General features: G+C 51.1%; 1 protein-coding gene across 2 annotated transcripts in view; it reads right to left on the reverse strand.

Moving 5' to 3' along the window:
• CGN (cingulin) overlaps nt 1–25,589 on the reverse strand; it is a 70,769-nt gene that overhangs the window by 14,642 nt on the left and 30,538 nt on the right. For both annotated transcript variants that reach the window (XM_081891319.1, XM_081891320.1), the window contains exons 5-17: nt 24,889–24,987; nt 22,581–22,732; nt 20,522–20,663; nt 19,032–19,244; nt 17,003–17,151; nt 16,097–16,238; nt 15,041–15,253; nt 13,551–13,757; nt 10,800–11,057; nt 7,281–7,451; nt 5,815–5,976; nt 3,354–3,443; nt 1,688–1,771 (exon numbers count right to left, since the gene is read on the reverse strand). In XM_081891319.1, the coding sequence (XP_081747445.1) occupies nt 1,688–1,771; nt 3,354–3,443; nt 5,815–5,976; nt 7,281–7,451; nt 10,800–11,057; nt 13,551–13,757; nt 15,041–15,253; nt 16,097–16,238; nt 17,003–17,151; nt 19,032–19,244; nt 20,522–20,663; nt 22,581–22,732; nt 24,889–24,987 (2,082 nt within the window). The remainder of the gene's footprint in view (nt 1–1,687; nt 1,772–3,353; nt 3,444–5,814; nt 5,977–7,280; nt 7,452–10,799; nt 11,058–13,550; nt 13,758–15,040; nt 15,254–16,096; nt 16,239–17,002; nt 17,152–19,031; nt 19,245–20,521; nt 20,664–22,580; nt 22,733–24,888; nt 24,988–25,589) is intronic.

The raw sequence follows: 25,589 nt of genomic DNA on the forward strand, positions 1-25,589 counted from the left end.
CACATACAAATCATAAAATTCTTCCATAAATTGTGACTTCCCCAATCCTCAATATGGGTCCATCATTACCTTGTTGACTGCATATTTTTTAACTTATCGTTAATTGTTCGTATTCATGGTGGAATATATCATTGCAGAAGTTATTCAAAAGATGTCAGAGATTTTATCTGAGAACAAGTCCCTTTCTTTATTAAACTCTTGGTTTGTTTGATTCCTAATTTTCCCTGTCATCTTTGCCAATTCTACATATTCAAAGAACTTCGCCTGCCATTCCAATTTAGTTTGGATTTTATCTCCCTTCCACCATCTGGCGCTGCCAAAATTATTTGAAGGGGAAGGCAAAGTGCTCTCTATTTCTGGTGTGAACTTGGGACTCAGAAGGATTAGAAAGAGAAGCAACAATAGCCGAAATATCGTCTTTGGGTGAGACATGGGCTGGATAAAAAGACTCCGGACTTTAAAATCAAAATCAATAAATAAACCAGCCCCACGTCACCAACATTATAAGCTTCTGGGGGGTCTAAGTAGATCACAAGCTGAACATGAGTCAACCGTGTGATGCAGCAGCAAAAAATGCCAATGCTATTCTAGGCTGCATCAACAGAAGTCTAGAGTCCAGATCAAGAGAAGTAATAGTCCCCACAGGAGAGATGTATGGAAGTGAGAGCTGGACCATCAAGAAGGCCGGAGAATGGATGCTTTTGAATTCAGGTGCTGGAGGAGACTCTGGAGAGTCCCATGGACTGCAAGAAGATCCAACCTCTCCATTCTGAAGGAAATCAGCCCTGAGTGCCCACTGGAAGGGCAGATCCTGAAGCTGAGGCTCCAAGACTTTGGCCACCTCATGAGAAGAGAAGACTCCCTGGAAAAGACCCTGATGTTGGGCAAGATGGAGGGCACAAGGAGAAGGGGACGATGGAGGACAAGATGGTGGGACAGTGTTCTCGAAGGGACCAGCATGAGTTTGACCAAACTGCGGGAGGCAATGGAAGACAGGAGGGCCTGGCGTGCTCTGGTCCACGGGGTCATGAAGAGGCGGACACAACTAAATGACTAAAGAACAAGAAGGGTGTTGAGAGTTTATAGGAGATCTCTGTTCCCCTTTCCCAGAGCTACAATTCCCAGAGGTCAGAGCACACCTGGAATCCTGTGTCCAGTTCTGGGCACCACAATTTAAGAAGGATGTTGACAAGCTGGAAGGTGTGCGGAGGAGGGCAACCAAGATGATCAAGGGCCTGGAAACCATGCCTGATGAGGAATGGTTGAAGGAGCTAGGTACATTTAAGCCTGGAAAAGAGGAGACTGAGAGGAGATATGAGAGCCACCTTCAAATTTCTCAAGGGCTGTCACATGGAAGATGGAGCAAGCTTGTTTTCTCCTGCTCTGGAAGGTAGGACTCGAATCCATGGCTTCAAGTTCCAAGAAAGGAGATTCCATCTAAACATCAGGGACAGCTTCCTGACAGTAAGAGCTGTTTGGCAGTGGAACGGACTCCTTCAGGAAGCTGTGGACTCTCCATCCTTTGGGTGTTGGGGCAGCAGAATCAGCCGGTTATTATCCGCATAACTTTAAAATCATATGTGGCGGCAGCGAGAGGAGGAAAGTGGGAGGATCCCTGCAGCCTCCGATCGCTGAGTCGGCAAAGAGAAGATGCAGACCTGACCGAACACGCCGGCGGCAGCCTCACCTGTCTTTCCAGCGAGATCTTATCGCACTCCAGGTCCTGCCTCACGGAGCGCTCTTGAAGGAGTTCGGCCCGCAGCTGGTCGATCTGGAGGGAAACAGAGAAAGGAGACAGTGTTTTGTCAGCAGAGCACCCTGGCTGCGTCAGACAACAACAACAAGAACAAGAAGAAGAAGAAGAAGAAGAATTTTATTTATATCCCGCCCTCCCCAGCTGAAACCGGGCTCAGAACGGCTAACAACAATAAAAGTAACAGAGTTTACATAAAATCACAATCAACTGATTGAAATGCATTCTAAAACCAATTCATTCTAAAATCAATTCAAAATCAAATTGATGGCAACCATTGGGCTAGAGTTCTATGTGTATTACCGAAGGAGGGGGTCAGACTGTGCCTTGGCCAAAGGCCAGGCGGAACAGCTCCGTCTTGCAGGTCCTGTGGAAAGATGTCAAGTCCTGCAGGGCCCTAGTCTCTTGTGATAGAGCGTTCCACCAGATCGGGGCCAGTACTGAAAAGGCCCTGGCCCTAGTTGAGACCAATCTAACCTCCCTGTGGCCCGGGACCTCCAAGATGTTTTTGTTTGAAGACCACAAGGTCCTCCGTGGGACATACAGTGGTACCTCGCAAGACGAATGCCTTGCAAGACGGAAAACTTGCAAGAAGAAAGAGTTTTCCGTTTTTCGAGGTGCTTCGCCAGACGAATTTCCCTATGGGCTTGCTTCGCAAGAAGAAAGCCCATAGGGAAATCTCCGGGGACCTCTTTTAAAATGCTGGCAGTCGGGAGCAAAGACTTTTGCCCACTGACGGCCTTCAGAAGAGGTCCTGGACCTCTTCTGAAGGCCGGTGGGGGGCAAAAGTCTTTGCTCCCGCCGCCTTCCCGGGACAGCGGAGACTTCTCCGTTGTCCCGGGGCGATCTTAAAATGCTGGCTGGCGGCAGCGAAGTCCTCCTGTCCCCGGAGCTTGCGGGGCAGGAGGTGGGGAGAAGGGCTTTTCTTCCCACCGCCAGCCTTCAGAACAGCCTTCTGAAGGCTGGCGGTGGGGAAAAAAGCCCTTGTCCCCCCCCCCCAGCCTTCAGAAGAGGTCGGGGGACAGACTGTCCCCGGACCTGGTCTGAAGGCGGTTTCCATAGGAACGCATTGATTGATTTTCAGTGCATTCCTATGGGAAACCGTGCTTCGCAAGACGAAAAACTCGCAAGACGAAAAAACTTGTGGAACAAATTAATTTCGTCTTGCGAGGCACCACTGTACCAGGAGAGGCAGTCCCGTAGTACACCGTAGTATCCCAACCCGGTGCACTGGTGCAGCCTGCAGCCAGCTATGCCCATCTCAGTCCAGCCACCAGACGAACTAGTTTGTTTGTTGAGGGTGCTGAGAGTTGTTAGAATATTCCAGGCATTCCCAACCTGCGGCCCTCCAGATGTTTTGGACTACAATTCCCATCATCCCTGACCACTGGTCCTGTTAGCTAGGGATCATGGGAGTTGTAGGCCAAAACATCTGGAGGGCCGCAGGTTGGGGGTGCCTGGAATATTCTAACAATTCTCAGCACCCTCAACAAACTACACTTCCCAGAATTCCTTGGGGTTTCAAGTGGCACAGTGCTGCTTTAGACGCAGCCCGCGTTTTGCAAGCGGCCAAGATCTCGACAGGCGCCATCTCCCCCACCTGGTCTCTTGTGCGGTTGATCCTCTCCGTCAAGAGTTCCACCGTGTTCCTTTCCTCGTCCAGCTCCACTTCGAGGCGTTTCGATTTGTCCTGAAAAGCCATTTTACGCGTTTAATCCAGTGTTTCCCAACCGGTGTTCCGCGGCACACGAGTGTGCCGTGAGACGTTGCCTCGTGTGCCGCGAGATGCCTGGAGGGAGGCGGGCGAGTCGGGCGGCGAGAGGCGGGGCGGCGAGGAGAGGCCGCGCCTCCTGCTGCTGCCTGGCGCTCCTCCTCGCAGCCGGCAGCGCTGCCTGGGCGCCTCCGCGCGACTCTGCCTCGCTGGGTTTGGTCTCCCAGCAGAGACGGGTCACACGCGCCCCTCCCTCCCTCCCTCAGCCTGCGCGGAGGGAGAGCCAGAGAGAGGCATCGCTCCTGCGCGGCGGGAGAGGGAGCAGCCGGAGCGATGCCCCAAACGAACGCATGGGACCGGAGGGGAAATCCTCTCCGAGGCGGATTGAGCGCAGCTGAGAGAAGCCTTTCGAGGAGCTGCCGTGTCCCCTGGAAACCCCCTTCCCAGCTCTGCCTCAGCCGCCGCCGCCTCAGTTGCCGCCGTCCCTCAGTCCCTCGCTCTGCTGCCTCCTCCCACCCCCAAAGCTTGGAGGTTCCCCAGCAAGGGGGAGGGAAAAAACTTTCACTTTTGTGCGTCCCTCCCGGCGTGACGCTGCGCGCTGACGTCACGGGGCGGGGCTTTAATGGTGGTGTGCCGCGAGATTTTTTTTCAGTAAACAGGTGTGCCGTTGCCCAAAAACGTTTGGGAAACACTGGTTTAATCAAAGGTTATCTGCTATCCCGCAGGTAATGAGTGCAGGTATCATTCAGGCAATGACATGAAGGCGGCTTCAGAAATGGCACTGAAGCTCTGGAACTGTGTGGGGAAAGGCCACAATAAAATGGGGAAAACCCAACCCTGACCAGAAGAAAAGAAAGTATGACTTTAATAATAATTAACTCATTTATATACCAACTTTTCCTCCAAGGAGCTCAATTTTTAAATTGTATTTCAACCTGTATTTTAAATTGGTTTTCTTCCCCTATTATGTTTTTATTGTAATTTTACTGGTGTTAGCCGCCCTGAGCCCAGCTCTGGCCAGGGTATAAATAATAAATTCTTATTCTTATTCTTATTCTTATTCTTATTATTATTAGCTTCCTGTGAGCTTCCTGGCTGTGGACAGAGATTTGAACCCTGGTCTCCCAGGCCATAAGTCTTACAACCTTAACCACCTCTAGCCAGTGGGGTGCAGTGGTCAGAGTGTGGGACTACAAACTGGGAGACTGGGGTCCAAATCCCCACTCGGCCACAAAGCTCTTGCTGGGTGATCTTGGGCCAACCCACAGTCTCTCAGCCTGACCTACCGCACAGGGCTGCTGGGAAGATAACATCAGCAGAGGGAAGAATTCTACAAGCCACCTGGAGCTCCCTGGAGGAAAGGTAAAGGGACCCCTGACCATTAGGTCCAGTCATGGCCAACTCTGGGGTTGCGGCGCTCATCTCGCTTTATTGGCCGAGGGAGCCGGCGTACAGCTTCCGGGTCATGTGGCTAACATGACTAAGCCGCTTCTGGTGAACCAGAGCAGCACACGGAAACACCGTTTACCTTCCCACTGGAGCGGTACCTATTTATCTACTTGCACTTTGACGTGATTTCGAACTGCTGGGTTGGCAGGAGCAGGGACCGAGCAACGGGAGCTCATCCCGTCATTGCGGGGATTCGAACCGCCGACCTTCTGATCGCAAAACAACAAAACCATCAGACCGCTTGGTTTAATTTCTGCCTGTTTAAACTTGGGAAATAGGTTTTTGCCGTGGTTGTTTTCCAAAAAAAAAGGCACTTCACGTGGAAAAATGCAGTGTTAGCAAACGTGTTGCAGCAGGAGGAGCTGGAAAACACATCTGTGCTGTGTTGCTATTTTTAAGCACATGCAAAAATTATCAGGTTTTACCAAAATTGTTCTGTACTGGGGGTGGGGTGTTTGTAGCAGAGACAGTCAAACCAAACAGCTGTATGGGGCACAGACAGAGACTTTTTGAAAAGCAGCGCTGCTGCCTCCTGCTGTTGGCTAGGAGGTGTTGCATGCACAGGGGACCCAGGCCAGAAGGCACAAAATTGCAAATTTTTTTTGCTTTGACAAGGAGAGGAACCCCCCTTCGTTTCCAGTTTTCTATTCCCCTACAATTCCCAGAGTGCTCTGTGATGGGGGAGCGATTCTTCAGCCCCTCTGGGAGCCAAATGGGGGCAGGGGGCGTCTCCCAGCAATTCCCAGGACCCTTGCCAAACCACAGCTCCCAGAATCCTTTGGGGGAAGCCAAAGGCTGTTTACGAAGAGGCTTTAAATGTGTGCTGGAGCCACGGGTCTTAAGATCTACTGGGATTCTCAGTTCAGGAAAGGCGGCGGCAGGGGAGGGTGGAAATGCGAACCTCCAGGGCCTTGACTTGCCGGGATCGATCGTCTTGCGACCTCCGCTTGGACTCCATCTCCTGCTCCAAGTTGTGGAGGCGCTGGGCCAGCAGTTCCTTGTCCAGGACGGCGTTCTCACGCTCAGCTTGGGCGTCCTGCAGGGCTTGCTTGAGACGCATCACCTGGAAGGGAGGGAAACGGAAGCGGGTTTGCGAGGGAGTAGACCAGCATGCCTTTCTGGAGGAGTCAGAGATTCGAACCCAGGCCCTGCCTCCAACCTGGCATTTTCCCCCTTGTGGGAAACCCCCGTGACCCTCGGGTGTTGCTGGACTACATCTCCCATCATCCTTAGCCGCCAGCTGGGGCTGCTGGGAGCTGAAGTCCACACTTGCCCTACGGCCACATTGACTCTCCCGCCGGAGGCAGTCTCAGCGGAAGCCCACAAGGCAGGAACGAAAGAGGCAGCCCTCCTCTTCCGGTGCGTTCCCCTAGCATCAGAGATAGACTGCCCCTGCACAGGGAGGTTCTGTCCCCAGCTATCAGGAGTGAATAAGGATGCTGGATCAGGGCAAGGGGCCCATCCCGCACCCACTGGGAAAGGTGGGGCGGAAGGCACGGGGACCAAAGAGTAGGAAGAACCAGTGGTTATCTCCCGCTTGGACTACTGCAATGCGCTCTACGTGGGGCTACCTTTGAAGGTGACCCGGAAACTGCAATTAATCCAGAATGCGGCAGCTAGACTGGGAGCGGCCGCCGAGACCACATAACACCAGCCTTGAAAGACCTACACTGCCTCCCAGGACATTTCAGAGCGCAATTCAAAGTGTTGGTGCTGACCTTTAAAGCCCTAAACAGCCTTGGTCCAGTAGACCTGAAGGAACATCTCCACCCCCATCGTTCTGCCCGGACACTGAGGTCCAGTGCCGAGGGCCTTCTGGCAGTTCTCTCACTGCGAGAAGTCAAGCTACAGGGAACCAGGCAGAGGGCCTTCTCGGTGGTGACGCCCTCCCTATGGAACGCCCTCCCACCAGATGTCAGAGAGTAGAACAACTACCAGACTTTCAGAAGACATCTGAAGGCAACCCTGTTTAGGGAAGCTTTTAATGTTTAATAGGTTATTGTATTTTAGTGTTCTGTTGGAAGCCGCCCGGAGTGGCTGGGGAAGCCCAGCCAGATGGGCAGGGTGTATATATAATAAATTATTATTATTATTATATTGGCAATGAAAGGCAGAGCCAGCTAACTCTAGTTCCTCCCCATCCTTGTTCTTCCTGCTGAGTCTCATGGAGACCAAAGAGGAGGAAGCAGAGCCGCAGACAGCTCACCTGGCCGAGACGACTGGCCTCACCTGGCCCAGTGTCCACTGCTACCTCTGGGGTCTCGCAGCCCCCTGCTCATTCCACAGCCCCTTCCTTGCATTGTGTTCGCCTCTTGATTTTGAAAGCAGAGAAAAGGGGAGCAGGGCCCTCTTCGCACCCTGTCATACCTCGTCCTGCAACCGCCCCAGGTTGTACTGCATCTTCTCCACCTCGGTGTTCCTCTCCTTGGCCTGCTTCTGGGAGTCGGTGATCTCCTTGCGCGACTTCTCCTTGTATTCCTCCAGCTGAGTCTGCAGTTTGGACAGGGCGCTGTGGGATTCCTGAGCCATCTGATCTAGCTGGAGGAGAGGAGAGGGACTCCAGGTGAAACCTCAAGGAGGATGTTTTAATCATCATCAGCCTTTATTACGGTCCAGAGACCCAACAAATCGTTACAAAGCAATACACAATTCATACAGCCTACCTCCAGGTTGAACAAGCATTTTGTTCAGAATATAGGGATCATTGGTTCTTGTAACCATGTTTTAATCAGGACCAGTTAAGTGACAGATTTTACTTTCTTGGGCTCCATGATCACTGCAGATGGTGACAGCAGCCACAAAATTAAAAGACGCCTGCTTCTTGGGAGGAAAGCAATGACAAACCTAGACAGCATCTTAAAAAGCAGAGACATCACCTTGCCAACAAAGGTACGTATAGTTAAAGCTCTGGTTTTCCCAGTAGTGATGTATGGAAGTGAGAGCTGGACCATAAAGAAGGCTGATGGCCAAAGAATGGATGCTTTTGAATTCTGGTGCTGGAGGAGACTCTTGAGAGCCCCATGGACTGCAAGAAGATCCAACCTCTCCATTCTGAAGGAAATCAGCCCTGAGTGCTCACTGGAAGGACAGATCCTGAAGCTGAGGCTCCAAGACTTTGGCCACCTCAGGAGAAGAGAAGACTCCCTGGAAAAGACCCTGATGTTGGGAAAGATGGAGGGCGCAAGGAGAAGGGGACGAGATGGTGGGACAGTGTTCTCAAAGCTCCCAGCATGAGTTTGACCAAACTGCGGGAGGCAGTGGAAGACAGGAGGGCCTGGCGTGCTCTGGTCCAGGGGGTCACGAAGAGTCGGACACGACTAAACGACAACAACAGTTAAGTCTGGCTCCAAGGACCAGGAAGACGGTTAACGCCCTTCCCAATTTCCCCCCGTCTCCAAGAAGTGGGAGGATGGCCGGCTCCCCCAATTGACCAGAGCAGGGATGGGAAAGCTCAGCATTTTGCATTTTTAATACATGTTTATACAGCTGTGGAAGAGCTAAAGCTCAGCGGTAGAGCATCTCAGGTCCTCTCTAACACACACACAAAATACAGGGTCTCTGGGCATCTCTCTGCACAGCCTGACCAAGATTCTGCGTCACTCCCTCTCAGGACCAGCGAAGGCCAAGGCATCATCTGCTGGCTGCTCCTGTCATCGCCTTGTCCACCCTCGTGGACCCTGTCACAATCCTGCTGCTCTGTTAAAAGCCCCGCCAGATCACCCGTCTCAGCTCCTTAAACCTCAGCAGAAAATGGGAGCTGGCAGCAAGGGCCTGCTGCCTAATGATCTCATGGCCGGCTGGGAGCGAAAGCCACCTCCCTCCGCAGTGCTGCAGAGATGCAGCGGTCGGCTTTGCAGCAGAGACCCTGAGATGGAGCCGAATTCAGTCCACATAGAGCCCGAATGTGAGGTGAGGCAAGGCAGAGACACACCGAGGAATTGGTTTTGCAGGCCTGCCAAAGCTGAGGAGGCCCGTGGCTCGGTGAGGGCGTTGATAGGAGTCCCAAGTAAAGGTAAAGGGACCCCTGACCATTAGATCCAGCCGTGTCCGACTCTGGGGTTGCGGCGCTCATCTCGCTTTACTAGCTGAGGGAGCCGGCGTACAGCTTCGGGTCATGTGGCCAGCATGACTAAGCCGCTTCTGGCGAACCAGAGCAGCGCACGGAAACGCAGTTTACCTTCCCGTCGGAGTGGTAACTATTTATCTACTTGCACTTTGACGTGCTTTCGAACTGCTAGGTTGGCAGGAGCAGGGACCGAACAACGGGAGCTCACCCCGCCATGGGGATTCGAACCACCGACCTTCTGATCGGCAAGTCCTAGGCTCTGTGGTTTAACCCACAGCACCACCCACGTCCCTTAGGAGTCCCAAGTATTCCATGTTTAAAAATATACAGTCATACCTCATGTTGCATTCGCTTCAGATTGTGTTTTTTCAGGTTGAAGACTTCCAAAACCTGGAAGTACCGGAACATGTTACTTCCGGGTTCCGGCAGTTGTGCATGCGCAGAAGTGCTAGATCGCGCTTTGCGCATAAGCCCCAAATCGCAACACGTGTGTGCACAGATGCTTTAATCCCTCTGGGGGACAACCCACTTAGGAGCCAAATCAAGAGCATGATGGTTGGTTGGTGAGGTCACGGCCGCTAGCCAGTTGGTGCTCATGAGCAGCTGCCATTTGCTTCGTTGGGCCTTCACGGGATAATTTCAAAGATAATGGGGTTTACTCTTTAAACCAGTGTTTTCTACATATGACCATGAGGAATGGTACCTTATCTTCTTCTTAGGGAAGGGATCCTAACTCAGTGGTGGAGTATATGCTTTGCACCCAGAAGGACCCACGCAGGGATGGGGACGTCCCTTGCCTGCAGCCCTGGAGATCTGCTGCCAGCCAGTGCTGAATACATTTAACTAGGTGGGCAAGGGTCTGAGAATGACAATTAGGCAGCTTCCAGCAGGTCCTCTACAAAAATAAAAAAAGAGCAGCCGAACTTAAGAAGAGCCAATGGCCCATCTGGTCCAGCCTCCTTTTCTCACAGTAGCCAACCACAACAGGGATTTTAGCATGGAAGCAACACTCCCCTCCTGCAGATTCCAGCAACTGGGGTTCACAAGCATCACTGCTTCCATCCGTGGAGGCAGAGCGAAGCCATCGTGGCCAAGAGCCACTGATAGCCTTCTCCTGCTCCATGGATGTCTCTCATCCTCTTTCAAAGCCATCTAGGTTAGTGACTAGTGATGTATGGAAGTGAGAGCTGGACCATAAAGAAGGCTGATCGCCGAAGAATGGATGCTTTTGAATTCTGGTGCTGGAGGAGACTCCTGAGAGTCCCATGGACTGCAAGAAGATCCAACCTCTCCATTCAGAAGGAAATCAGCCCTGAGTGCTCACTGGAAGGACAGATCCTGAAGCTGAGTCTCCAAGACTTTGGCCAGCTCATGAGAAGAGAAGACTCCCTGGAAAAGACCCTGATGTTGGGAAAGATGGAGGGCGCAAGGAGAAGGGGACGACAGAGGACGAGATGGCGGGACAGTGTTCTCGAAGCAACCAGCATGAGTTTGACCAAACTGCGGGAGGCAGTGGAAGACAGGAGGGCCTGGCGTTCTCTGGTCCAGGGGGTCACGAAGAGTCGGACACCACTAAATGACTAAACCCAAGGTTAGTGGGCTTCATTGCCTCCTGCAGAAAGGAGTTCCACAGATTAACAACAAGCTGCACGAAGTCATCCTTCCTTTCACCAGCCCCAAATCTTCCAACGTTCAGCTTCCCTGAATGCCCGTGAGCTCTAGTCTTAGGAGGGAGAAAACCAAGCTCTCCGTGCCATGAATAATTTTTATAGACGCTTGCTGGTTAATTAGCAGCGGCCGGCCAGCCGGGGGGCACCCACCTCCTTCGTCAGCTTCCCGATGCTCTTGTCCAGCAGGCGCTTCTCCTCCTCCAGCTCCGTCTTGGCCCTCTTGAGCTGCTCCTTCTGCGCCAGCTCCTCGTGGAGAGAGGCGCTCAGGTCCTGGTGCTCCCGGGAGAGGCGGTTGAGACTCCTCTGGGCGTCTTCCAGGCGGCTCTCCAGAGACCGCTTCACCAGAAGCAGCTCCTGTTCCTGGTCGGTGGCGTCCCCCAGAGACTCCTCCATCTGCTTGCGGTCAGACTGGGAACGGGGGGACAACAGCGCAGGAACGTCAAAAAAGGGAGACGGCAGTAGTACATAGAGCAAGAGATCTGCGGCTGCTCCTTCAAGTCCCTATTACTTAAGGACGCAGGCACTTCGGATCGGTCCCCGTCCACCTACCGTTTAAGGCAGCCTTTCTCAACCTTGGGTTCTCGGGTGTTGTTGGACTACCACTCCCATCATCCTGGATTGCTGCCCCTGCTGGCTATGGACGATGGGAATTGTATTCCCCCCCAATAAATTTTTATTATTTTATTAACGCAGTTTTATACAATAGAGTGGTACCTCGGGTTAAGTACTTAATTCGTTGCGGAGGTCTGTACTTAATCTGAAACTGTTCTTAACGTGAAGCACCACTTTAGCTAATGGGGCCTCCTGCTGCCGCTGGAGCACAATTTCTGTTCTCATCCTGAAGCAAAGTTCTTAACCTGAAGCATTATTTCTGGGTTAGTAGAGTGTGTAACCTGAAGCGTATGCAACCCAAGGTACCACTGTACATCAAACCACATATATACTCTTAGCTCTGCCGAACTTGTGACTTCCCTCCTTCCCGTCAACATGCATCCCTTATTCTTTTAAATCGCGTATTTTAATACTAAACCTCTTTATCTTTACACTGTAGGAGTTATTTCAATCCTGCCAGTGTTATCAGAGTTTTACAATTATCCTTTAAATGCACCATAAATTTACTCCAACTTTCCTGGAATCTCTGATCGTCCTGATCCCGAATCCTGGACGATAAGAATTGTAGTCCAACAACATCTGAGAACCCAAAGTTCAGAAAGCCCGGTGCCTTGGTTGTCAAACGGCTTGGCTCCCCAACAAATCAGTTCCCCCAACACTGCAAACCTGGAAGTGAGTGTTCCAGTTTGCGAATTTTTTTTGGAAGCCGAACGTCCGGCGCGGCTTCTGATTGAGTGCAAGGGGCTCCTGCAGCCAATCGGAAGCCGCGCCTTGGTTTTCGAACAGTTCCAGGAGTCAAACAGACTCCTGGAACGGATTAAATTTGACAACCAAGGTACCACTGTAATAGTCAGCCTGGATAGGTCAGATGGTTAGGCAGGGGTCAGCAAACCTTTTCAGTCCACTGTCCCTCAGACCTTGTGGGGGGCCAGACTATATTTTTTGGGGAAAATGAATGAATTCCTACGTCCCACAAATAACCCAGAGATGCATTTTAAATAAAAGGACACATTCTACTCATTTAAAAACACCAGGCAGGCCCCACAAATAACTCAGAAATGCATTTTAAATAAAAGGAAACATTCTACTCATGTAAAAAGACACTGATTCCTGGACCATCAGTGGGCCGGATTGAGAAGGTGATTGGGCCGGATCCGGCCCCCGGGCCTTAGTTTGCCTACCCATGGGTTAGAGCACAGTGCTGGTAATGCCAATGTTGCAAGTTCAGTCCCCATATTATTTTTATTATTTTATTTACTGAATTTATATATCGCCCTATACCCAGAGGTTCCCAGGGCGATTCACAGAACACAATCAAAAAATAAAACCCCGTATCGGACAGCTTCATATTCCTGCACTGCAGGGGGCTGGAGGAGATGGGCAGTTTTCGGCAAAATATAAAAGCAGAATAAAACACCAAACATTAAGAACTTCCCTATATGAGGCTGCCTTCAGGTGTCTTGCAGTGGTCCTATAGTTATTTATCTGTTTGACATCTGATGCAGGGCTCTGCACCGGGGCTAAGCAAACTGGCGGCCAAGGGATCAATGATGGAAAACTTTTGTCTGGGTTGGGATACAGTTCCCTGCCACGGTGGGAAAATAAAGAGGCTTGCGAGAAACTGCCCCAGACTCTCCCTTGTGATCTTCTCCTGCACCCCCAGAAAGAAAGGTACCTCACGAGGCTCCAAAAATAACAGATTGGCAAATCAAATTACAGGAATTGGTGGAGACGGCTCAATTGACTAGTAAACTCAGAGGAAACTCAAAGCAAAAGTTTGCAGGAAAATGGGTTGGTTACAGAAGATATGTTCAAAAATATAATAATAGTTTTGACTCTGTGCTAGCATTCGAGTGATAAAGGAACTAAAAGGAGGTGGACAACTATTAAGGATTTATTATGTTTTCAGAATGCATTAGAAAAATTATACAGAAAGGTTTATTGTTTTGTGTACATTCAAATGTAAGATAAAACATATGCAAAGGGACTTGACGGGAAGTCAAAGTTGAAGAAAAGATTTTGGAAGATAAAAGGGGGGGAAAGTATTTACTTTCATTATTATCACTTTGTGTGCGGGTGTGGGTGTGTGCACATATGTGTGTTGTTGTATGCAATGTTTGGAAGGAAGTAAGACGGTAAATAACTAATAACAAACCAAATATTGATGTATGTAATTTGTATTTCTTAATTATATTTAGTGGTAGTATGGCTGTATTGTTTTTTGTAACATAAAATCATTCAATAAAAATTTTTGAAAAAAAGAAAAGAAAAGAAAGAAAGAAAAGGTACCTCCAGTTTGGCAATCTTCTCCTTCAGCCTGGCCTCGGTCCCCTGCCAGTTGTCTGCAAAGTGCCGGTATTCCTTGAGCTGAGTCTCCAGGCCAAGGATCTTCCGCCGAAGGTCGTCGTTCTCCTCCTGCGTCTCCCTCAAGGTGGACTCCACGGCCTTCTTCATCTGCTCGGTCGCCTCCTTCTCACCTTCCAATGAGGACTTTACCTGATGGTGGTGGGACGAAGGAAAGAGACAGATAGGTTAATATTAAAAATAAAAAAAGAGTTAGGCATTTAAGTTTTTTATTTGTACTTTTCAAATTTATACATTTCATTGATTTTACAATCCATTCAACGTTTCAAAATTTGACCTCCTTCCCTCTATTTCTGTGGTTCCTTAAATTGATTTTTTCATATCTTCTGCATATCCAAACTCATGCTGCATTTCCAAGCTCTACGCCTCTTTTAAATCAGAACCAGTGAAGGCGGTGAAGGTCCTGTGTGAGTGTCTGGAGGCAGTTGGAGGATGGATGGCGGCTAACAGATTGAGGTTGAATCCTGACAAGACAGAAGTACTGTTCTTGGGGGACAGGGGTGGGCAGGTGTGGAGGACTCCCTGGTCCTGAATGGGGTCCCTGAAGGACCAGCTGCGCAGCCTGGGAGTCATTCTGGACTCCCTGCAATTGACCTGCAATTCTGTGTCCAGGGCAGCTGTCTACCAGCTCCATCTGGTACACAGGATGAGACCCTACCTGCCCGCGGACTGCCTCGCCAGAGTGGTGCATGCTCTAGTTATCTCCCGCTTGGACTACTGCCATGCGCTCTACATGGGGCTACTTTTGAAGGTGACTCGGAAACTACAACTAATCCAGAATGTGGCAGCTAGACTGGTGACTGGGAGTGGCCACCGGGACCACATAACACCGGTCCTGAGAGATCTGCATTGGCTCCTAGTACGTTTCCAAGCACAATTCAAAGTGTTGGTGCTGACCTTGAAAGCCCTAAATGGCCTCGGTCTAGTATACCTGAAGGAGTGTCTCCACCCCCATCGTTCTGCCTGGACACTGAGGTCCAGCACCGAGGGCCTTCTGGCGGTTCCCTCATTGTGAGAAGTGAGGTTACAGGGAACCAGGCAGAGGGCCTTCTCGGTGGTGGCACCCGCCCTGTGGAACGCCCTCCCACCAGATGTCAAGGAAATAAGCAGCTATCTTATCTTTAAAAGACATCTGAAGGAGGCCCTGTTTAGGGAAGTTTTTGATATTTAACGCTGCATTGTTTTTAATACCTGGCCCTGGTGGAGGATAGTCTGACTTCCTTAGGGATGTTCTTATGTGACGGGTGGGGGGAGCTGGGCCCAGATGGGCAGGATGGATGCGCCACCCCATGCCCAAGGACCAACTTCAATAGGGGGTGGGGTCAGCCGCGTGTCAATCAACTGACATCACTGGGCAGGGAGCTGATTGCCAAGACACACACACACCCCGGCAAGAAAACCCCAGGGATCCTTGCCTTGAAGGCCTCTTCATAATCCTTCTGTAGCTGCTGGACGTTCTGCTGGAACTGCTGCTTCAACTCAGCCATTTCCTGGTCGTGGCCGCCCACTTCGTCCTCCAAAGCCTCTTTCAGGGTCAGCAGCTCCCTCTCCCGCTGGCGGAGGAGGTCGTCTTGGGCTTGCTTGGACAACGTCAAGTCTCTCAGCTGATCTCGGACCTCACGCAGCTCCTGCCGGGATGAGGGAAAAGGAGAGAATTAGAAAGCCATGAACACACACACACAAATCCACAGAGCCTGGTGGAAGAATAGCAAGCATCCATCGTAGAAGAAAAGAGTTCTCAAGCTACAAGAGATCGGTATGACCATTAAATTAATAAATAAATACAGTGGTACCTCGGGTTACATACGCTTCAGGTTACAGACTCCGCTAACCTAGAAATAGTACCTCCGGTTAAGAAGTTGCTTCCGGATGAGAACAGAAATCGTGTGGCGGCAGCAGGAAGCCCCATTAGCTAAAGTGGTGCTTCAGGTTAAGAACAGTTTCAGGTTAAGAGCGGACCTCCAGAACGAATTAAGTATGTAACCAGAGGCACCACTGTAATAGGTAAAGGTAAAGGGACCCTTGACCGTTAGGTCCAGTCGTGACCGACTCTGGGGTTGCGGCGCTCATCTCGCTTTATTGGCCGAGGGAGCTGGCGTACAGCTTCCGGGTCATGTGGCCAGCATGACTAAGCCGCTTCTGGCGAACCAGAGCAGCGCACGGAAACGCTGTTTACCTTCCCGCCAGAGCGGTACCTATTTATCTACTTGCACTTTGACATGCTTTCGAACTGCTAGGTTGTCAGGAGCAGGGACCGAGCAACGGGAGCTCACCCCGTCACGGGGATTCGAACCGCCCTAGGCTCTGTGGTTTAGACCACAGCGCTAGAGTGAAACAAAAAGCTTCTGTGATTAGCCCCGCCTCCTTCTGCCCCTGGCCCCGCCCACAGAACCTTTGAACATTCCCCATACGCCCACCCACACTCCTGCAAACCAGAGTCTGCCCTAGGAACACCCATGAACCAAGCGCACCTTTCTGAGGGCGCTGGCCTCTCCGGAATCGCCAGCACCGTTCCGGGCCTGATCCGCTTCCTGCCGCACGGCCGCAAAACGCTCCCTCAGCTCCTTCAGCTCCTCCTCAAAGTCCTCGCGTTCCACCTTTACCTGCAACAGCCTGGAGACGGTCAAAGGAAGGAGAGCCAGAAAAGGGAGGCATTTAATAGCGATTTGCTAAATTCGCACGCACCCTTCCACTAAAGGCGAGTTAAGTGAAACATCTAAAACAGCGGTTCTCAGCCTGCGGGTCCCCAGATGTTGTTGGAATACAACTCCCATCATCCCTGAGCTCTGGCCTTGCTAGCTAGGGGTGCTGGGAGTTGTAGTCCAACAACACCTTCCGGACCCACAGGTTGAGAAAGGCTGATCTAAAAGCTGCTAGGACAGATGTTCCTATGGGGGGGCAGTGAGATCACCTATGACAGCGGTTCTCAGAGGGGGCGGTGTGCCACACTGGCGTGGCAGGAGATGACAGCAAATGTGGCATGAAGAGTCAAGGGCAATCAAGGAAACATTTAAACCTTTCAGTGTAGTGTAGTATCAAAATATTTGGGTATTTTTTTAATTTGCAGAATAGATATTCAAAAGCATTGGCTATCCTCCCAGAGTTCTCCACGACATATTGTTTCGAACAGGGGTTTTCAACTCTGACAAATACCAAAGGTCAGAAAAGACAAAGGCTCCTTTGTGCTGACGAGGGGATGAGAGTTTCCCTGTCTCAAATCAAAGCGCTGTCTAGGCTGCCCCTCCCTACAGAAGCCTAAAAGGCTGAGGCACATACGCAGGACGCACCAGCGACCCACACGCTGCCTTGCGCATAAAAATCAATTGGCTCAATTTTTGAAGATTTGGGGAGGAAACGGGGAGGACGGGACGACTCACTCCTGCTTGGTGCTTCGCAGCTCATCCTTGTTCTTCTGGAACATCTCCTTCCAATGGGCGGCCTCCTCCCCGCTCTCCTGCAACTCCCTCTGGAGATTTCTCACCACGGTGTTGATCTTCTGCCTCTCCGACTCCAGGCTGGCCTGATCCTGGCAAGAGACGAGGAGAAGCAAAGCTACGATTTCCCCCACGTGCAAAAGCAGGCTGGCGCTTGAACCTTGCGGCAAAAGGCAGCATCGTCTAGCAAAGTCGGCAGGATAGCTTGGATGGCGCATGTGTGCGCTATGCGCAGCTCTGGACTCAAACAGATGGGGAAGCGGCCCGGGAGATAATAATAATAATAATAATAATAATAATAATAATAATAATAATAATAATCTATTATTTGTACCCCACCCATCTGGCTGGGTTTCCCCAGCCACTCTAGGCGGCTTTCACAAAGACAAAAAAAACACTAATATGTCATACATTAAAAACTTCCCTGAACGGGGCTGCCTTCAGATGTCTTCAGTTGTTTATCTCTTTGACATCTGGTGGGAGGTCATTCCACAGGGCGGGTGCCACCACCGAGAAGGCCCTCTGCCTGGTTCCCTGTAACTTGGCTTCTCGCAGGGAGGGAACCGCCAGAAGGCCCTCGGAGCTGGACCTCAGTGTCCGGGCAGAACGATGGAGGTGGAGACGCTCCTTCAGGTATACAGGACCGAGGCCATTTAGGGCTTTCAAGGTCAGCACCAACACTTTGAATTGTGCTCAGAAACATACTGGGAGCCAATGTAGGTCTTTCGAGACCGGTGTTATGTGGTCTCAGCGGCTGCTCCCAGTCCCCAGTCTAGCTGCTGCATTCAGGATTAGTTGCAGTTTCTGGGTCACCTTCAAAGGTAGCCCCACGTAGAGCGCATTGCAGTGGTCCAAGCGGGAGATAACCAGAGCATGCACCACTCTGACAAGACAGTCCACGGGCAGGGAAGGTCTCATCCTGTGTACCAGATGGAGCTGGTAGACAGCTGTCCTGGACACAGAACTGACCTGCGCCTCCATGGACAGTTGTGAGTCCCAAATGACTCCCAGGCTGCGCACCTGGTCCTTCAGGGGCACAGTTGCCCCATTCAGGACCAGGGAGTCCCCCACACCAGGAAGTATGATGCCTGCTTCTATCCTGCCTAATAGTAGGACTGGACCTGTTTGTTAGCAGCGACTGGTGTCGGGAAGATGATTCTGGGGCACAAAGGATGTTTTGTCGTTTCTCTCTGCCTAACGGTAGAACCGGTCCCTGGACAAGGTGTCAAGTTAAGTGATGGCCTGGATCAGCACAATGGTCCCTGGGCTATAAAGGATGGACCCATTGTGCCAATTTTTTCTAACAAACTGCCTTATCTCCAACTCTGACCAAATGGCTCTGACTGGCAGAATAATAATAATAATAATAATAATAATAATAATAATAATAATAATAATAAATATTATATTTATTTATTTATTTATTTATTTATACCTCACCCATCTGGCTGAGTTTCCCCAGCCACTCTGGGCGGCTCCCAATCAAGTGTGAAAAACAATAAAGCATTAAATATTAAAAACTTCCCTAAACAGGGCTACCTTCAGATGTCTTTTAAAGAGAAGGTAGTTGCTTATTTCCTTCACATCTGATGGGAGGGTGTTCCACAGAGCGGGTGCCACCACCGAGAAGGCTCTCTGCCTGGTTCCCTGTAACCTCCCTCACTTCTCGCAATGAGGGAACCGCCAGAAGGCCCTCAGCACTGGATCTCAATGTCTGAGCAGAACGATGTGGAGAGTTCACGTAAAAGCAGACATGGGTCTAGGTCTTGCCACCGAGACTGGGGGTGAGGGCCCATGACCTGCCTGGTATCCCTGCACACAGAAAGTTAGCTTGTCAGGGAGAGGACAGGCCGCTTCTCCCTGATGTGCTAGATTTCTAAGTGCGAGGGGCTTCATTCTCATTCACAGAAAGAAAGCCATCTACGTGGGTTTCCCATCTGCAACTAGAGATGGTCAAACCCAACAGGCTCACCTGCGACACGTCCTCCATGTTGCGCCGGAGCTGCTCCATGTCGTGCTGGTACTCCTGCCGCACCCGGTCCAGCTCCCGGTCGTGACTGGCCACCTCCTCCTTCAGGGCCCCCTTCAAGGCCGTCAGCTCCCTCTCCCGCTGGCGCAGGTGGTCCTCCAGCTTCTGCCGGGCCCTCAGAACCTCCTCCAGCTCCTCTCTGGTCTCCAGCAGCTCCTGGGGAAAGAGGGCAGAACTGGCTCTCACCCCATCGGCTCAGCCTTGGCAGGCTGGCTCCATCAGGCAATTTCTGGCACTGAATTGGGTTTAGAACTTGAGCTTTTCCTCTTCCCTCCATGTCCCCTTTTCCTTGTGTGTTGTGGTTGTTGAGTGGTGGTTGTTGTTTTTAAGATTATAAGTTTGATTATAAGGGACCGTCAAACATAAGCCACTCTGCAAGCCATTTTGGACGAGGAGCAAGGATAAAAAGGTAAAGGGACCCCTGACCATTAGGTCCAGTCGTGACCGACTCTGGGGTTGCGGCACTCATCTCGCTTTACTGGCCGAGGGAGCCGGCGTACAGCTTCCGGGTCATGTGGCCAGCATGACTAAGCTGCTTCTGGCAAACCAGAGCAGTGCACAGAAATGCCGTTTACCTTCCCGCTGGAATGGTACCTATTTATCTACTTGTACTTGACGTGCTTTTGAACTGCTAGGTTGGCAGGAGCAGGGACCGAGCAACGGGAGCTCACCCCGCCGCGAGGATTCGAACCGCCGACCTTCAGCAAGTCCTAGGCTCTGTGGTTTAACCCACCGCGCCACCCGCGTCCCATGAAGAGCAAGGGTACAAATGTTCTAAATAAGCAAATAAATAATTTGCAAAACAAAGCCTGCGCCTACTTGGAGTTTTTCTTAGAACAGGGGTGAGCAACTTTAGGCACAGATTATCTGTCTAGCCCTCCGGAATCTCCCCAGACCACATCCCATTTCATCCTCACAAACAACACTGTGAAATAGGTTAGGGCAAAATACAATGATTGGTCCAAGATCACGCCTAAGCGAGCTTCATGGCTGAGCAGGGATTTGAACTCTGGTCTCCCAGGCCTGGGGGAACCTTTTGCCCCCCAGATGCTGACCAACTACAACTCCCATCAGCTGCTGCAACATCTGGAGGGCCAAAGATCCCCCACACCCGGCCCTTGTCCAACACTCTTAACCACAAAAGTGGTTTTGCTTATCTTCCTATAGACATAGAAATGTAAGGCTGTCGTCATGCAGGAAGAGCTGTTCGATCGTGGAATGGACTCTCTCAGAACGCAGTGAACTTTCCTATGCTGGAAGTTTTAAATCCAAAATTGGGAGGAGGGCCACCTGTCAGGAATTATTGAGCTGCGATACCTGCATTGCAGGGGGTCAGACTAGGTGATCCCCAAGGTCCCTTACACCCCTACAACTCTGATTCTGTTACAGGAGCACGTTGCGCAGCTACGCAGAGACTCCATGGAGCCACTTACTTTCAGCAAAGCATCCCGGTCTGGAGAGTCTCCCATCGGCTCCCGGAAGCGGTCCAGCTCCTCCTGCATCTCTATCAGCTGGTCTTCCAAGTCGGCCAACTTGGCTTCCGTCTCTTCCTTGATTGTTTTCATGTCCTTCAGCCTTAAGGATCAGGAAGGAGGAAAGAGAAGGCGGTGGGAGTTCATCTTAACTGTGCCGGGTAGGGCTAGAGGCATCAGTAATAATAATAATAATAAATAATAATAATTTATTTATATCCCGCCCGCCCCAGCCGAAGCCGGGCTCAGAGCAGCTAACAGCAATAAAAGTAACACAGCATTCTAAAATCAATTCATTATAAAATCAATTCAGAATCAAATTGATGGCAACCATTGGGCTAGAGTGCTATGAGGATTACCAAAGGAGGGGGTCAGGCTGTGCCCTGGCCAAAGGCCTGGTGGAACAGCTCCGTCTTGCAGGCCCTGCAGAAAGATGTCAAGTCCTGCAAGGCCCTGGTCCCTTGGGACAGAGCGTTCCACCAGATTGGGGCCATGGCTGAAAAAGCCCTGGCTCTGGTTGAGGCCAGCCTAACCTCCCTGTGGCCCGGGACCTCCAAGATGTTTTTGTTTGAAGACTGTAAGGTCCTCCGTGGGACATACCAGGAGAGGCGGTCCTGTAGGTACGTGGGTAACTAGCAGACTTTGAAAAGCCGGCATGACTTGATCAAGTTGAATTTTGTCGAATCAATTACGCCAAACAGTTTTCATCGGATCGCAACTCATTGCTATTTTTGAACTTGATTGTGTTGTTGTTGTTGTTCATCTTCCTTAGTGGGATGAGCAAGCCGCTAGTCTGAATAATGCTTTTTGTAGGGTTGGGGACTACTGGAGTAGAGGATTAAATCAAAGTCCTTCTGCTGTGTCCTTGCCTACAAAGTTTATTCACCCCATGAGCCTGCAATACAAGTGTCACCGAGACCGCAAGTGACACAGGCGAGTGTGATGGCCTGGGACTCGGACTCAGAGCCAGAGGAGTCTCAGTCCGCACCGGATCCTTTGTCTCAGGCGGCAGCTGAACCAAGTCTGGGGCCTGATTCTGAAGAGTCCCAGTGTGCACAGATTCCCCTGCAACAAGCACCAGTTGGGCCGAGTCCGGGGCCTGAGCCTGCCCTGGCTCCGGATGCGGGGATGACCTCGTTGCCTCCAGCTGGGCCATCACTTACAGCTGCTCCACTACCGGTTGGGTCAGGGGAAGCTGAGGCAGCCTCTGGGTCTAGTAACCCACTGACGTCTCCCGAGCTGCAGAGACTGAGGTCTGAGAGGAGAGACCTGAGTACTCGCAGGAGGAGTGCTCGCCTTCGGGTGAGACAGGGAGGTGAGTCACCAGGGGATCAGGACCGGCCGCTACCCCGACAGAGATAAAAAGCTGTCGGACCTCGCCCCAGGTTGCGGGAGCAACATTGCTGTTTGCCAGAACCTGCCTGAGATCCTGTACCTGACCTTGCCTGGTTTCCTGCCTTGGTCCTGTCGGACTGACTCCTCGCCGAAGCCTTGGATTCGGGACTGGACCTGGACCGTGTTGCTCGGGCTACCCCTGGGCCCAGCACAGTGAGGCTGCATGGCGGTGACAGTGGCAAGAGCTACGATTCAGCCGCAGCCAACTTTGCTCCCGCTCCCCCAGCCCTCTGGATCCAGAAACGACAGATCTGGACGCTGCGGCTGGAGCTCAAATCCACCCCTCTTTCACCCAGGTGCTATGGGATGCATTTCTACCCTTTCCAAATGGGTGCCACCTGGTGTGGTGGGCGGGGCCAGAGGCAAAAGTGGGCGGGGCAACACATGCAAATGTTTGCCTCTGTACAGCAGCCCCGCCTCCCTCTTTCCCCCGACAAGAGTATTATGTACAGTACAGTATATCCTTTTTTGCTTGGAGACGTTCAGGTGACAAGACCCCCACCTGAAGGAGGGCAGGATTCAGGTGCAACCTGGGGGGTCTTGAGATCTGGAGGGAAGGGTGGGCTTGCAGTTAACTCGGGGGGAGGGTTCCCCCCCAAAAAACCCCCCACAGATTTGCACTTACTCTTGTACGCTGCCCTGGAGTTCCTGGCTTTTCTTCTCAAAGGCCACCCGCAGCCGGTGGCACTCCTCTTCCGACTCCTCCAGCTGGACCTCCAGGTCGTGGGGGGCGCTGCTCCTGTGGCCGTTTTGCAACAGCTCCAACCTCTGACGGAGCTGCAATGGGAGGGCGGGCGGCGAAAGAAAGAAAGAAAATACAGTGGTACCTCAGGTTAAGTACTTAATTCGTTCCAGAGGTCCGTTCTTAACCTGAAACTGTTCTTAACCTGAAGCACCACTTTAGCTAATGGGGCCTCCTGCTGCTGCCGCACTGCCGGAGCACAATTTCTGTTCTCATCCTGAAGCAAAGTTCTTAACCTGAAGCACTATTTCTGGGTTAACGGAGGCTGTAACCTGAAGCGTCTGTAACCTGAGGTACCACTGTAAATAGGCCCAGAATGCAATCATCTACAGGTTTTCCCCCAGATGTTCCGGCATTACCCAGAAGCCTCTGCTTCCACAGCTTGGATGGGAAGGCATGGCAAATATGGCGGCTGCAGACCCACCGACTGGGGAGCAGTGGGGAGGGGAGGAAAGAGCAGAGATCCCAGGCACCTAACCCCAGTATTGTCTACACTGATTGGCAGCAGCTCTCCATGGTTTCAAGCAGGGGGTGCTCCCAGGCCTACCTTGGAGATATTGAGGATTGAACTTCTGCACCCCCATTGTTCAACCCGGACACTGAAGTCCAGCGGCAAGGGCCTTCTGGTGGTTCCCTCTCTGAGAAAAGCCAAGTTACAGGGAACCAGGCAGAGGGCCTTCTCGGTGGTAGCACCCGCCCTGTGGAACGCCCTCCCAGCAGATGTTCAGGAAATAAGTAGCTATCTTATCTTTAAAAAACATCTGAAGGCAGCCCTGTTCAGGGAAGTTTTTAATATTTAATGCTGTATTGTTTTAAACACTCGATTGGGAGCCGCCCAACGTGGCTGGGGAAACTCAGCCAGATGGGTGGGGTATAAATAAATTATTATTATTATTATTATTATTATTATTATTATTATTATTATTATTATGCACGCCCAGGATTTGCTCTACCACCGATCTACACTGCGTGTTTTAAATATATGTGTTAAGTTTCTAGTCCTTGTAGTTTTAAGGAGCGGCTGCACTAAATGGGAACAGAGGAACCTGCCTTGTACGGAGCCAGCCCCTTGGCCCATGCAGCTCAGGGCCGTCCGACACTGGCTGGCAGAAGCAGGGGACATTCCTAGGGCTACCTGACGACACCTAGGGCCTTCTACATGCAAAGCAGATGTTCTGCCCCTGGAGACACAGCACCTCTCTACCTAAAGATAAGGGCAAGACTCCGGTCCTCATGTTTCTGAATTGAGGGCTGATTCTAAACATGGAACAGGAGACACTCCTTTTTTCTGGGAGAATGAATCTGGGAGCTCCTTCCTGCAAGTCAGGAAGGAGAACAATGGCCCCATGTGTTCTGTTTCTTGTTTGCTTTGAGTAGGACCTTTGAAAGACAATACAGGTGAGACTCTTGTTCCAACAAAAGGGGAAGAGGTGCTGTTGCAGGAATTTATGTATAGGTTGGGGGGGTTGCCCCTCCAGCAGATATCATGCACACACAGCCCACTACCAAAACCAGCACAATCACTTTTGTGACTTTTGTGATTTATCCCCACAAAACACTTCATCGCAGTTTCTTCCTATCTATTCAAAGGGCCTTTGCTGCACGATACCAAATGTAAGAATTCACTGATAAATGTCTCTTACTGGCTCACTGGGAAAACTTCAGAAATTCATATAGACACGTGAGCTCAGCTCCTCAGCAGCCCCTCTGCCTGAGTGATAATCCCTGGCATCCTGATACCTGAGGGCCAGACAGGTAGCCATTCCAGAAACAACAAACCCAGATGAAGACAAAAGGGTGTGATTAACTTGGCTGGGAAACAGGGAAATGTAAATATCTCTTTTGTTCCACTTGATGGGTGTTTGGTGGAGGGCAAGGGGAACCATGGGGCAGGGTCCAGGATGCTCAGATTACTGCCACCAGACCTCCCCTTCCGTGATGTAACCGTGATGTATGAGTGATGTAGTTTGGGGGGTGTAACATGGGGATTAGCAGCAAATAAAAGTTTGGGTTCTCTCTTGTTTGGGGCTTCCATCTTGTTCCACCTGGTGGCAGGTGGGAGTCCTGTCACGACAGTCTTCAAGAAAGACCAAGCCTACTGGCTGCTGTTTTGTTCTGGTATTCCTGGCTGGTGTCCTTGTTTTTTGTCCAAGGGAGCCCTCAGATTTCTCCGTTAACAGTGCCAACACACCTTGGTTTCCTCGTCCAACTTCCGCTGCAGCTCCTCCACCTTCTGCATCAGTTCGCCCGCCGGGGGGAGAGAGGCTGTCGACTGTGCCGTGGGGGCAGCCTTCCCAAAAAAAGAAGGGGGGGGAGAAGAAAAGGGTATCAGATGGGGAGACGCTGAAGAAATGGAATATGGTCGGCACCTTGGAATTCTGGGGGGAAACCACCACCATCGCAAAAACCGCTATTATCTACGCTCTATACAGCTGACTGTGCCCCCAAATACCCCAGTAATAAGATCATTAAGTTTGCAGATGATACAATGATGGTTGGTTTAATCATGGCTGGAGAGAGGGAGGTGGACTATAGGAAGGAAGTTGAGCAGTTGGGCGAGTGGTGGGGGAGTGGTGCAGGAAAAACAACTTACTCAACTTAAAGAAAACAAAAGAGATTATTGTGGAAATGTAAATTGGACAATCAGCCACTTATTATTGAGGGGAAGTGCATGGAACAGGTCTCGGTGTTTCGATTTCTGGGAATGGAGTTGAGAGATGACCTAACCTGGGGAGAGAACAGCAAAGACCTGATGAAGAGAGCACAGCAGAGGTTATATTTTCTGAGAATCCTCCAGAAAAACAATCTCTCAAAGGTCCTGTTGATGGCATTTTACCATGTACTGTGGAGAGTATATTAACTTATGGTCTGCGTGTGTGGTTTGGGAGCTGC

Source organism: Podarcis melisellensis (genome assembly GCF_964234715.1).
Source record: "Podarcis melisellensis genome assembly, chromosome: 16".
NCBI lineage: Eukaryota > Metazoa > Chordata > Lepidosauria > Squamata > Lacertidae > Podarcis > Podarcis melisellensis.